A 14619-nucleotide genomic window follows, 5' to 3' on the forward strand; every position below is an offset into this window, starting at 1 on the left:
CAACAGTAGGCTTCCCTTAGTCGTTTGGCATAGTTACAGTAGTTTAGTTTCTGGCACTGCAAAGGTATTTCCATACTATTTTGGGGGCTTTCAAATCTCATGTGTGAATTACTGTAATGCTTCAGTGAAGTGTGTGTTTTCTTGCTTTAAAATACTAGGACATGCCTATGATGTCAGACTAATGCTAGTGCTTGGTAATAACTCTTACCAGTGACCGACAGTGATATTTATTTTGTTAATGACCGTTCTTCTGGAGTAATATGGATTGATCCCGGTTAATAAGGATGAATAATTTCAGCTGTAGTTGGAACTACCTATAGAACAGCTCCTGTCTAGTATGTATCTAATGGCTCAAAGTCTAGACTTGTTTTTTCCAGATTTCATGAGAATGCAGTCACTGAACTGTTGCTTTTAATCTTGTTGTGCAGGCCCGAAGTGCAAAAAAATGACTACTTCTGGTAAAGTCTTGAAAATGTTTTAAAATGTTTTAAAATGTTTTAAAAATTAGAATAGTGGCTAGGGGAAAACAAAATGTCTTCAACGCAAGGCAAAACTTTGTCTTGGTAGTGACAACTTTTTCTAAAATCTTCAACGTATGCATTTTGTCCCCATGAGTCAGTTGACTGTCTTGTTGAAGAAATGGTTGGAACGAGATTTTGGGTTCATGAAGTTGAATAGCAAAACATACACCTATTCTAAAACTTCCCTTTGACAAGAAAATGCTTGCCCAGTTTGAAGTGTTTAATCCCTGGTATGCTCAGATCAATCATTGTGTCAAAACTACGTTGGAGTGGAACTATTAGTAATTTTGTCTGGTTCATGACTCCAGATCCTCTGTACATGCTGTGAAATCAGAGGTTTTTTTTACAGAATGGTTTTAGATATGTATCTTGGGATGAAAAGTCACTTGGAAAGCCATTGTTTCTGTGTCTTCAGTAAGTGATAGGTTAATGATGAGGAGAGAGCTGAGGATTAGGTGGCAAAATGAAACTTTAGGCAGTATAGCTTGTTACAGTGGGTTTTTCTTTGTGGTGGAGCTGAGAATTTGTAGAAGAAATGCAACAAAATCAGTGATGTGAATACAGTTTGTGCCCCCAGTTGACAATTGTTAATTTAAGCAAAAAAAAATAAGCACAATAAACCAGAATTTATTAAGAGTTTTATAACATCCATGTGTGGTACCAAAGCAAAGTTCATTGTACTATATTGGTGAATAAAATTTTAAGTTTCATTCTTGCAAGATTGTGTGGGGAAAACTTTGCTAAGCTCTGGTATGGTGTTTCATTTTTAAATACTGTGCATAGGAATTCCTGTGTTTAAAAAGTATCACCTAAGTAAACTGGAGCATCTCTGAACTTCTACATACCAGTGAAGGTGATTATCAAAGCTTTCTGTGCAATTCTAGCTAACTTGGCATTAAAACTGGAGTCATGCTTACGAAGCTCTATTTATTCTTGGAGCTTACTGTTTTTTTACTAAAGCATTAGTCAAAGAAGATGGAGGACTCGTTTGTGTTTTGTCTTGCATTTCATTGTCAGCCCAATACAGTGTTGTGCAGTGCTGCCAGTGCAGGGTTTCTCACAATTTCTTGCAGCCTTTAGGAAGCTGATAGATTGATCTGGGGCAAATTACTACAAGTACACTCTAATCCTTAGTGTTTTTTCCTTTTGCTTTGTTGTGGAATAGCTTAAATGTAAAGCCATTTTGTACATCTGATATATCCTCTTGCAGAATTGATACACAGGTGGATTTTTTTCCATATAGCACACAAGTTAAGAGGGATGCCTACTGACACATGCACATATGTTCCTTAGAGGTGTTTCAAAACACGTGAATTCAAAACTATTATTACATTTGTGATATCTGGCATAGTTGAAAATAAATTCCTAACTCTTCTGCAGGTATTAAAAAATACGTTGTCGGCCTAATTATCAAGACCTCATCTGATCCAACATGTGTAGAAGTAAGTGAATCCTTTTCAGGGGAGGAAGAGGGAGGGGAATATTATGCAGAACCTGACTCTTCTCTTCTCTTCTCCAGAAAGAGAAAGTGTATATTGGGAAACTGAATATGATTCTTGTTCAGGTAAGATAGAGTTCATAAAGTTTTAAATCTTGTTATAAAGTGTTTGGCTTTGCATACGTATCTAACGTATGGATGCTTGACTTTTCAGATACTGAAACAGGAATGGCCAAAGCACTGGCCAACTTTTATAAGCGATATTGTTGGAGCAAGCAGGACTAGTGAAAGCCTTTGTCAGAATAATATGGTGATCCTTAAACTATTGAGTGAGGAAGTATTTGATTTTTCCAGCGGCCAGATTACTCAAGTTAAAGCTAAGCATTTGAAAGACAGGCAAGTATATGTATTTACAACTTATAAATAGGGTAGACTTTGTGCTTGCTGCTCTCACTTTGAGCTTTTGAGTGAACACCTGTCTGCCTCCCTGGACATAGGTTGTCAGAACCTGTTCTGTGAGCATAGGCATTTTCATTAAAGTAGACAGGATTGTTTATGTAATGTGGAAATGCTTAATTTTTAATTTATTTTTTTACAGCATGTGCAATGAATTCTCTCAGATATTTCAACTGTGTCAGTTTGTGATGGTGAGTCTTATTTCTTTAATGATATTTTAAAAAAGACCCCCCATTGTGCCTAACAATATCGTCAACCTAATGGTTTTTCACAGGAAAACTCCCAAAATGCTCCCTTAGTTCATGCAACTTTGGAAACTTTGCTACGATTTCTGAACTGGATTCCATTGGGGTATATATTTGAGACCAAGTTAATCAGCACACTAATATACAAGGTACTCGTGCAAAAATTGTCGGCTCTTAAATTTATATATAAATTGCAAAAAAGCTTAGTGTGCAACACTCTTGTAATAATCTTTATTTTTTTTTCTTCTCTCAATAGTTCTTAAATGTTCCCATGTTTCGTAACGTCTCTTTGAAGTGCCTCACAGAGATTGCAGGTGTCAGTGTAAGCCAGTATGAAGAACAGTTTGTAACACTTTTTACACTGACCATGATGCAGTTAAAACAGGTGATGTTTTTTGTAAATCTCTTTTGACTGTTTTGTTTCGCAAAATCAGTTGAAGTTAGTTCAGTTTACAAGTTTATATTCATTACAGAGCTCTTGACAGGGCAAAACTTGTTTTTCAGTGGTATTTATGGCTTGATCAGAAGATGGTAAGTGTATTTTTCTGACTCTAGATCACAGCTGCATTTCTGCTGCATTGATTTGTTTTGATTAATTTAAGAGGTGCTTTGAGTACTTGAGCTGTCTGATGGGGAAAGTTGAGAGAGATGCAACAAAGTGTGTACTGCATGACTCATAAGACCTAAACTGACATAACTTCTGCAAGTCACTGCTTAATTTTTGAAACTGAAAGAAACGTTTGTCATATAAACCTATACTTCATATAATTGGATGATTCCCCTCTGAGCAGTTCAGATTCAGACACATGAGTTTGTAGCTTTCCTCACTGTATTTGCATCTTTAAGTGGACAGTTGAAGGGTTTTTTGACAGTTTTTTTTTTTGTTTTGTTTTAGCTGTATTTGCAGTGTTGGTTTATCTTGGATGTTCTTTAGAATAGGCATGCTTCCTTTAATGCCCTTCTTTTCCCCCAGCTTCAAGTGGAGCTATAGGATTTTTTTTCAGTTATACTTATATTTAAAGGCACATATTTGCACACACCAAAGTTGTTATGTGTAGCTGAACATGACTTTCTCAGTTTTTACAGATGATGGTCTTGATTCTAAATGCCAATACATTTGGCCTAGGTTTTTCCTCAAAACATCAGTTGAATGCCAGATTGTATATTGGGCATATTTTGCAATCTGCAGGTTTTTAGTGTGACTGTTACATATGAATTTGATGCAAACTGTTGCATTTATTGCTAATATTTGACACTCTCTTGGCTTTGTAAAATGAAGCTGAAGAGTGCTCAAAACCACACAAAAGCTGGCAGCAGCAAAAATGTTAAGCTTTGTTCTCTCTGTTCTGTAGCTTAGTAGTGTTGACATTAAGGAATGTAGTTCACTACTTGACAACAATGTTGAAGATATTTTAGTGTATTATGACACATCTCTTAAGAGGTACCAGAGATCTCTACAAGATTACTGAAAAACATGTTCCAGTACCCTTCAGAGTTGTCCTTGCTAATTTCTAAATATTACGGAGCTGTTTCACGTTGTTTTAACATTATGATGACCTAATACTTTGAAACTTCATGTTACTAGGGACAGGTAACAAACACTTCTAAAGAACTTCTTTGTCCCATGCCAGCTGGAAATGTCTGTGATAGAGTAGATACTTTCCTTGTTTACAGCTGCTTTTACAAGGGGTGGAAGAAGGTTTAGTTCATCAGAACTTTTGTATCTGTTTGCATTTTCACCTTACTGTCCATCTTGGGATCAAGCATGAAATCAAGGAACTGTAAGACTTTTGTGTAAGAAAGCTCTCTAAAGAGTAATGCCATGAAAAGCAAAGGGATTTTTTTGCCAAAAGAGCAAAATATTTCTTAATATACAGTAGTTCTATTTCTGTATAAAATGGGAAATTCTTGATGATGTCTGTATCCTTTTTATTAGATGCTTCCTTTAAATACCAATATCCGACTTGCGTACTCAAACGGAAAAGACGATGAACAGAACTTCATTCAGAATCTCAGTTTGTTTCTCTGCACGTTCCTCAAGGAACATGGTCAACTTATAGAAAAAAGATTAAATCTGAGGGAAACATTAATGGAGGTGAGTTGCTCAGTTTATCCACTTTGAAAATGCAACAATACTTCTCATACTTGAAGGTTGTGATACTAACATAATGCCTAGATCATTGTACTTAAGTATAGAAGAGGAAAAAAGATCCAGTTTCCTTCACATAACTAGTAAATCACATGAATATAAAAAAAACTTTCAAAATTTTTGTTTCCTAGTATGCTTCAGTGACATTCTATTTTCAGTATTCCTATACTAATACAGTGTTTGAACGCTGTAAGTCTCTGTTGCTTCCTCTTCTTACTGGTTCCTCCTTGAAAGTGTTAAATACAGCTTTAAAATAAATTCAGGAAGTTTCAGTTTTTCCATGGATTCTGTATTTCGTGTTGAACTCATGTAGAGAAGGTGTTGCTATACTTTCATCAGTCTGTGTGAAGCAGCTCAGTTATATTTTTATGCAGCATACAAAGCTGGTTTCTAGGGTACAGTGCATGCTGTAGTTCAGCACTTCTGTGCTGGTGTAGCTTATTGCCTCATTTTGCCATTTCCCAAAGTTTATTAAATATAATCCTCAAGGATGATACTACGTTCCTATGAAGTGAAAGACTATGTATGCCAGTAACGCTTAATGGCAGAGCTCTACCAAGTGAGTGTGTGTGCTTTATTGTAGTATTACTGGTCTTGGAGGACCTGCAGGCCTCAGTTATCAGCTGTCTTACAGCAGTTGCTGAGAATAAGATTTACAGTTGTCCCTCCTCTCTGCTTGTTCCCATCTTTTCTTGGAGACTGCTGCATTCTTGTTGATTTTGACAGTAAAGTACAACTTCCCCATCAAAACCACAGGGGTCTGTGGCAATTATTGGAAATTCAGCCAAGAACAAAGGGTTGGAAAAGCTTAAATTCTAGGCGACTACTAAACACTCAAGATACTATCTCATACTGTAGTAGGTCTAGGTCACACAAATAGGGTTTTTCAGTTATGTTTTTTTAATTATGAACAAAAATTTTGCTGAGGGTGAGCTGTTTTGTGGTGACTTTTTTGCTAGCACCCTCCCACTGCTGAGCTCCAGGGGGATGAAACTGGCTCCATAACCCCTTGAAGCACCACTTCCTGTGCCCAGAATCAAGCCTTGTGCAGGTACGGAGGCAACAGGGTTAGGAACTGCCCTGAGACAGAGGCAGAAAAACAATAATAGCATGGTTAAACCTGGAGACCAGGCTCCATTGGGAGGGGGAAGTACATCTTGCAGGTGGATTAGCTATAATCTTAACATGTCTATCTGAATTCCGGTCCCTTTTCCAGCCAGTATTCCGAATAAATTTCTTCTGGAAAAGAAGTTGTGTACACACAAAAGATGTGTAAGTTGGTTTCAAGTATCAAATTGTAGCTTGTTTAGAAAATAGACTAAGAGGGGTATCACTTACTTATTTTAAAAAGAACAACTATCAACAGTTCCCAAATAATTCGTGAACTTACAAGTAGTAAGTTTTTGAAATAGCTTTGAATTGGGGAAGCAAAGCTGAAGTTTCTACCTTTGTTGAGGTGTTGTTAGGAAGCCCTGTATAAATGCCTGAAGCTGCTGGCATGTCCTGTGCAATTGTGCGTAAGCTGTAATGGGATTTCTACATATTGGCCTTCTCTGTTCTCTGGTGTAACTATGTTAAATTCTTCTTTAAAACTGGCATCTGCAAAGTGCAGTTCTGATCGACTTTGAATATTGTATAGGATGTTGAAAATGTTTCACAAAGTTCTTGAGCTGCCCTAAAACAGTTGTAAATTTCACTTTTGTAAGTTGCAGTGTAGTGGAATGTAGTTCCACAGTCACTTTAAAGTTCTGTGTCATTCTAACCTGTTTATTTCTGCACTTTGGATGTATCGGATCTTCTCAAATTGTTCCATAGATCCACTGGAGTTCCGTAGACTGGTGAAGGAAGCTACATAAGTTATTGGAAGTGAAATTACCAAGAAAAATTGATGTGTATATGACTAATGTATGGTTGTTTTGCATCCCTCTTTTGACATTGTAGATACAGATGCTGAATCAGGTCTTTACCATCTAAAATACTTAGAGTTACTATAGTATCTAAGGTATGAAAATGTCTTCAGATTGCATTATTTCATTCTGTTTGTGCACTGGTAGGCTATTGCTTTGATATCTTTCACCAGGGGACTGAAAAATAAGCTAGGCAAATGTAGTTCAAATTTGTATGGTTGGTATCTCAGTCTGTCAGAATTGCATCAGTGGCCTTCCCTTCTCAGTCTGCTTTGGTTGTTCTATCAGTAAAGAAGTTGAAAATGTTCTGGCAGATGATTTCTGTGTAAAGCAAGTGAGCAGTATGGCTTTGATTGCCTTCAGTTCTGAAGGATATAAGGATCCAAAATAAAGTAGCAGTAATAGTCTTGAGAATAGCAGTCATTGAAGCTAGCTGTTGATGGTTTTTTGAGACTCTTAAAAAAAAAAAAAAAAAAAAAAAGTAATTCCCTTGCAGAAGCTCCAGAGGCTGTGACTTTGATAATTTACAAACAGGCTGATTTGGCTGTGGCATTTTTTTTTTTAAGATGTCTTTAGGCTACTTTAGATTCAAGAATTTATGCAAACTTTGAAAATAACAGTAATTGACAGGGTGCTTTGTTTTTGAGTTGCTCTGCCAGTCAGAACTTGTAAGTAACATTATTGCAATGTTAATGCTTCTTGTTCCTAATTTTTGTGTTAATTTGGCATTTTATCAGTGTTTGGATAACTGAACTTGAAGCAGTGTGGGTTTTATCTGCAAAAATAATTAGTAATCACATGTTTAAACCATGCTTTTCCAGGCTCTTCATTATATGTTACTGGTATCAGAAGTTGAAGAAACTGAAATTTTCAAAATTTGTCTTGAATATTGGAATCATTTAGCTGCTGAGCTGTACAGGGAAAGTCCATTTTCAACATCTGCTTCTCCGTTGCTTTCGGGAAGTCAACACTTCGATGTTCCTCCAAGGAGACAGCTTTATTTGCCTGTATTGTCCAAGGTAATCCATGCTTAAGTAAAAGGTACTGTAAAGATTTAGATACTGTTCCTGAATTTAGAGATTTTGCTTCATGTAAGGGGTGATCCAAGAAAACTTTTCTTGCTTTGAGTAGTTGGTAATTGATTCAACTCTAGTTATTTAATGTGCTGCATTTGCGAAAATACTTAAAAGATTACACCATTATATGACAGGGAGTATTAATAAGGTGTTTCCAGTTTTTTAAGATACTTACTATGCATGTAAGAATTAAAAAATCCATATTAAACTACTTCTTCAAACAGATAAAGGCTGGAGTGTTACAGTTGGGGGAAAAAATATGTGTATATGGAAAAAGTGGTCTTTAAAAGACCCCCAATACTACATAAACATTTTGAAGCTACTTCATAGGTTCGGTTTTGTTTTGTTATTTTTTTTTTTTTTTTTAACTACTCAACTTGTTCATGGAGAGAGAGAAATCAGCAGGCTTTGTTCTTAATAGCTTTTTAGTTAACATGTGTCTGTAGAATCTTAATGTGAGATAGTCTCATGAAGTGCTGGATATACCCTTTAGAAGGGTTCTGGAAACACCTGCAGAGCCATGTGTGTATTTTCATGTTACAGGTCGATTCAATTTTAACTTTCTTTGCAACGTACAGGTTCGATTGCTAATGGTAAGCCGTATGGCTAAACCTGAAGAAGTCCTAGTTGTGGAAAATGATCAAGGCGAGGTAGTACGAGAATTCATGAAGGATACAGATTCCATAAACTTGTACAAAAATATGAGAGAAACATTGGGTAAGTGTACTAGCTGGTAGTTTTGTGCTCTAGGTCTGGGCAGCTGCGTCAACAGCATGTATGTTACAGAATTGTAGCTTATGATCTGAATTACCATGTGGGTAAGATGATTATCAGTGAGGAGTAGTACACACACTTGAAAGGGAGGAGGCGAGGCAGTGTTGGTCTAAAGTTTTCTGTTGTGTATGTTTGTAGAGTTGTATAACTTGTGTAAGTAGTAATACAGTACCTAATTTTTGTCCCTTGCATTTTCCCATTGAACAACATCTTTTGGTGTTCCTTTACCAAAATGTTTCAGATCCAGTGAAACCTTAGTTTTGTCAGAAAGCTGTTAAATTAAAAGGATTTTTCTGAGGAGGGCTTGCTGGTTATTACTTCACTTGTAGTTGTAGTCTTGTGTAAACCAAGCACTTTTCAGCAAAAATTTTTTCTTCCTTCAATAGGTCTTCTGAATACCCTTTAAATTTATTGTGGTATTCTTAAACAAAACCCAGAATTCCAGCCTGAACTTAAGGTTCAAAAATACCATCTGAAGTTAGTGCTGAGGTCTTGCTTGAAAGTACAGAAGCTGCAATTAATTACATATCACATAGGGAAAGAAAAAAAAAAAAAGCTGTGAGCACACTGAAGAACACCAGAATTGATATTTCTATAGCATTTAATGTAGCAAGTGTATTTTATTTTTAATGTGTGTATACTAGTATACTATTATCTTTAGAAATCTCATGTTCAACTGTGACCGTTTTAATAGTGAATTGATAGTCCCTATGTATTGTGAATGATAACTTAATTTTTTTGAGGCAAGAAAAAAATTCAGAGTCTTAACTGCAAATTGAGTGGGCAGGGGAGATCAGCATTGTCACATTTAGGACATCTGACCTTCAATACTAAGTATTTTTCTATCAAATGCAGATGCTTTAAGGGAACACTGGGTGTTTAGTAACAGGTTTATAAACCAGAAGTGAGGGGGGGGAAAAAGCTATGTGATGCAAAGTGTGGATTTTTTTTTTATTCTCACCTTTGTACTTGTAGGTACAGCCAGCATTGGATTAATTGTTCTAATATCTTTTCATATGCAACACACATTCTTTTGTTTTATTGTATTAAATTTTTAATTTATGGTATTAAAATTATTACTGTATGTTCTGAGTCTTAGTCATATTTCCAGATACAGGATTATTTAAATAGAAATGCAGATTTAGTTAGTGTTTGATTTCTGGTGTTAATTAGTGTGTATAGTGTATTATCTTTAAGATTCACTTAAAAAAATAAAAGAAGAACAGTGGCAGCTGTATTCTGTGGCACAGTAAAAATCTATATCTGAATCTGGCCTTAAATTGCTTGTGACTTTCTGGGATTTATAATTTTATGTTAGAGACCCTAATCCTATTAGGGGCTAGTGCAAGTGTCTGAGTTGTGATACTTGAATCTTCCCAGCTAGACTTGTTCAGGAGTACCATCCCCACTTTAATGGAGATGGTATTTATTGCAACCAGCAGACTTAATGACACTGAAATAAAGAGCAGAAGAAAATTGGTTGAATTCTTGCATAAAGCGTAATGTCCCACATATATAGCAAATCCCATATTCCCTGTAGACCATCAGTGTGTATGCCCTTTGTTAACAATTTAACGTAGTAACTTTGCTGATTTGACTGGTATGTGAGACCTTCACTGAGTTAGACTTTTCACGTTGCTTGCATGTGGTGTTTTGCTGAGATCCCTTCGAACAAACATAAATAATCAATAAAATTTACTGTACATCTTTAAAATACAGTTTTAACAAATACATGTTTAGATTTTTAGCTTGTGCTGTCACGAGTTAAGGAAAGAAGCATTACACTTACCTAACAATTTGGTTGTATTTTTTTTTTTTTTTAAACCAAAGAATTTAACTTTGCCTATGGAATTGTGATCCAAGTTGTTGCTTTAAAATGCATTGATGTCTTTCAGTTTATCTTACACATCTGGATTATGCAGACACAGAACGAATTATGACTGAAAAACTTCACAATCAAGTGAATGGGACAGAATGGTCTTGGAAAAATTTGAATACTCTGTGTTGGGCTATAGGCTCAATCAGTGGTGCAATGCATGAAGAAGATGAAAAAAGATTCCTTGTTACAGTAATTAAGGTATCATGGTACAAAGCTAATAGTTTTGTTATGCTTTGTAGTTTATGCTCAAGAAGCTAAGTTAACCAAAATAATGCTGTATGTTCTTAGTAAGCTACCTTGTACGGCAAGCAAGTTGATAAGAATAAATTAGTGGGAAATCTTATGTCCTGAATTTAAGGTTGATAAATTTGTTAATCATGAACAATGCATTAATCCAAATAGCCTTTTCATACTGGAAACTTCAGGAATAAAATAAAGTTTATGATGAAGTGTTTTTCTTCAAGGATGCAGAAGAGATGAAAAGGAATTGGTAGTGAAGTAAAGCAGAGTGGCAAAATAACCCACATTTTTAACTAGATAGCAGCCTCCTGTTTTGCTGTTTTCCAAATACTCAGTGATCAAAGTGAATTTTTTGGTAAATGTGTGTATGGAAGAGTGTAGGCACAAAACACTTTTTACTAGAGTAATGGACCTTACTTTAACAAGTCATACGAATTCATACAGAAGATTTAGTTCTTCTGTTTGATGTGGAATCTGTATTGGTATCAACTGTTTGATCAGTGTTCAACACTGTGGGGCTTGTTGAAGTTCCCCCTGCAGAGGTCTTTAGTTATATTTAAAATGGAGATTCCATAGCTGAAAATAGTGTTCCTGGTTTAATTAAACTTACATAATTGCATCCCCCAAGTCTTAACCCACATGGGTTTTTTGTTTGTTTTTTTATTTGTACTTTGAACTTGATGTTGGCAACCATGCTCCTTTATTTTAATACAGCTCCTTGTAGGATTTTTATGCTTTGTCTTATAGTGCTTTTAATTGAACTGTACAAACTTGGAGAGGAAACTAAAACTATGTTATGTTGTAGGATCTCCTGGGACTCTGTGAACAAAAGCGAGGAAAAGATAATAAAGCCATTATTGCATCAAATATAATGTATATAGTAGGTCAGTACCCACGGTTTTTGAGAGCTCACTGGAAGTTTTTGAAGACAGTAGTCAACAAGCTGTTTGAATTTATGCATGGTAATTATCTGTTTTTTACTCGCTGTTGTAATTATTAAAACATGCACCTGTATAGGGAAAAATACAAAGCAGTAACTGACTTGATTTAATTTAGAAACCCATGATGGCGTCCAGGATATGGCTTGTGATACCTTCATAAAAATAGCACAAAAATGCCGCCGACATTTCGTTCAGGTTCAAGTGGGAGAGGTCATGCCATTTATTGATGAAATCTTGAACAATATTAATACAATCATCTGTGACCTTCAGCCACAACAGGTATGTTTAATTCAGGTTTGTGGATAATTCCTAAAGACTAATCAGAAGTTACAGTAGTGGTTTTCAAGGCTTGAATTGTATTCCTTAGTTTTTTGTTTGTGACAGTGTTATGGTATCAATAGTATGATCAGGTTGCATTACTGAGATCTCCATTAGAATGCTTGGGAGGAGAATTAAAGTGCATTTAGTTGGAATTTTGATTTCTGGAATGTTTTAACAAGTAAATAAGATACTGAATCTAATTTTGTGGTTCTGATACAGGAAAGAGTAATATCCTACTATAATAGCATCCCTGTAGCTACTGTATTTGTGAAGAGGGGGTCAGGAACAATCAAAAAGCACCTATGTCTAGGAAGGGCACAGCTCATAAAGTGAGAGAGTAGTGCGCACATGTGACACACACTGAGGTGCTGCAATAATGTACTGAAACTTTGGGCAGAGTGGATCTGGCATCTGGAAGAAGGTACGTAAAGGAGTGATGTAATCCAGTCCACCGTTTAAACCTGTCTGGTAACATCTAGTTAAGAGTTAAACGGCATACGTCTGAGCTTCCTCACTTCAGGATATGATGGCAAAATAAAGAAAGACCCTGGGATGTTTATAGTGGCATTTGAAGGGAAGGGAATGGAGGTTTGTTTTACACGTGATGAAAGAATGGAAAAGGATCTTGCAACATCAAGAGGGGGAAAAGGTATTTAGACAGTGAACCCATTTTCACCCTTCACTAAGTGGTATTTCAGACCAGTGTAAAATTTTCCTTACTCCTTTTTAACTGTTGTGTTTGACTACTTGTTCCAATCAGGTGCATACATTCTATGAAGCAGTAGGATACATGATTGGGGCACAGACAGACCAGACTGTGCAGGAGCATCTGATAGAAAAATACATGTTGCTACCTAATCAAGTATGGGACAGCATAATTCAACAGGCAACGAAAGTAAGCTCATAAATTTTAAGTGTATTCTGTGTTCAGATAAAGAAAACTTGCTAAATGTTTCTCTCGCCCTGCATTCATTTTTCACATGGCATGACATTAAGCGTACACAGCTGTGGTGGACTTTATTAAAAGATGGCTAAAGCAATGATTGACATAACAGAAAAGGTGTTGTATGGAGAGAGGAGACATAAATGACAAAACAAATGCTGGCTTTAATGTGATTTAAAGGACAATTTTCTGTTACTGTACACGATGTTCCAGTAGGTTGTGGTTTTTTTTCCCCCCAAGGTTCCCTTTCACCTGGCTAGAAGTGGGATTTTCTTTTTGAACAACAGAAAAGTTAAAATGCTAAAAACACTGTTCACTCTTCCACCTTTCTTTTCCATCGTTCTCTTAAAGTACATCTTTATTTCTTATTTTTGACTTCCAATTCTTTCAGTCTTTTCAAAATACGTTATCTCCACAAATTAAAGAACAACAGTTTTGTACAGCACAAGATGAATCCATTTGGAGTTAATCTAATTAAGATCCTGAAACTTAAGCGAGCTTGAGTTACTTTCCTTACTCTGGCTTCCCTCTTAAAGTAAGAACATACTGCGTTTCCTTTGGACCACTTCTGTCTGTTTCACCTTCTTAGTCTCTCTTTCTTAGTTTTTTTCTTTCTTCAACTAGAATAATGGTTGTACCACTGCAGCAAAAATACTTCTGCGGAATTAAATCAACTCAAGTTTTATCCTGACTCTCTGTTTAAGGTAGTGGCAAGTGCCATGAAGTAAACAGCAGTGTATATATAAAGTCCATAAATTTCAGTGATAGGTTCTTTAATGCAGTGTGTAAGATAAATTATTTAAACTTACACTTTTATATTGAAAGGTAAAGGACAATTTTATTCATGAAACAATGTACTCAATTTTTTTAACAGAATGTTGATATTCTAAAGGATCCTGAAACCGTTAAGCAGCTTGGTAGCATTCTGAAAACCAATGTAAGAGCATGTAAAGCAGTTGGCCACCCCTTTGTGATTCAGCTTGGAAGAATTTATTTAGATATGCTGAATGTGTACAAGTGCCTAAGTGAAAATATTTCTGCAGCTATTCAGGCTAACGGTAAGAATTTCCGCGTCCTTCCTGAACATGGGAGTTAGCAGGGTATGTCTTCAGGTTTCAGAGTACATTGCAATTAGGCTAATTTTACTGTGTTCATTTTGCTGTTTAGGAAAGTGGAGAATGACTGAAAATGCTTGCTTAGATTTTTGTTGTTGTTAACCAGATGTTTTATTCAAATAAATAACTCCCGATTTTAGAGAGGAAAAAACACGTATAAATGACAAAGTTTAGGAGAGATGCGGAACACCATAGATGCTTACTTATAATTAATAGGCATCTTGCTGAGACAAAGTTGTAGCATGTGTTCTTTCAATTTACTCTTAAGTTAATAAGAATAAGAATATTAAAAGACTATCTTCAAATAGAATTTCATTAATTTTTTCAAAAGGTGTTGGCAGGGTTTTGGTATGATAATGTGCTACTAAATAGTTTATTACAGGAATGTAACTGTAGTGAAGATGCCTGAAATTCATGATAAACCAGGCTTGCAATCATTGACAAGGAATTGTCAATTACCCTAACCTATTTTTGCTAGATAAATTAGGCCCTGTGGTATCTCAGTAGAATGTGCTTCTGTAGTAGTTCATTACAAGATTAAATGAGTCAGTTACTGAATTCTGTGATACGACCAGTTTTCTTGCCAGTGCAGACGATATTTGGAAATGTGAATG

General features: G+C 35.8%; 1 protein-coding gene across 6 annotated transcripts in view; it reads left to right on the forward strand.

Moving 5' to 3' along the window:
* XPO1 (exportin 1) overlaps positions 1–14619 on the forward strand; it is a 39597-nt gene that overhangs the window by 18648 nt on the left and 6330 nt on the right. For all 6 annotated transcript variants that reach the window (XM_075413543.1, XM_075413545.1, XM_075413542.1 and 3 more), the window contains 14 exons: positions 1902–1963; positions 2041–2085; positions 2174–2355; positions 2558–2606; positions 2690–2809; positions 2917–3045; positions 4597–4755; positions 7538–7735; positions 8371–8509; positions 10462–10643; positions 11491–11647; positions 11742–11905; positions 12708–12842; positions 13765–13948. In XM_075413543.1, coding sequence (XP_075269658.1) covers positions 1902–1963; positions 2041–2085; positions 2174–2355; positions 2558–2606; positions 2690–2809; positions 2917–3045; positions 4597–4755; positions 7538–7735; positions 8371–8509; positions 10462–10643; positions 11491–11647; positions 11742–11905; positions 12708–12842; positions 13765–13948 — 1905 coding nt within the window. The remainder of the gene's footprint in view (positions 1–1901; positions 1964–2040; positions 2086–2173; positions 2356–2557; positions 2607–2689; positions 2810–2916; positions 3046–4596; positions 4756–7537; positions 7736–8370; positions 8510–10461; positions 10644–11490; positions 11648–11741; positions 11906–12707; positions 12843–13764; positions 13949–14619) is intronic.

This window comes from Opisthocomus hoazin, chromosome 2 (assembly GCF_030867145.1).
Source record: "Opisthocomus hoazin isolate bOpiHoa1 chromosome 2, bOpiHoa1.hap1, whole genome shotgun sequence".
NCBI classification, from domain to species: Eukaryota; Metazoa; Chordata; class Aves; order Opisthocomiformes; family Opisthocomidae; genus Opisthocomus; species Opisthocomus hoazin.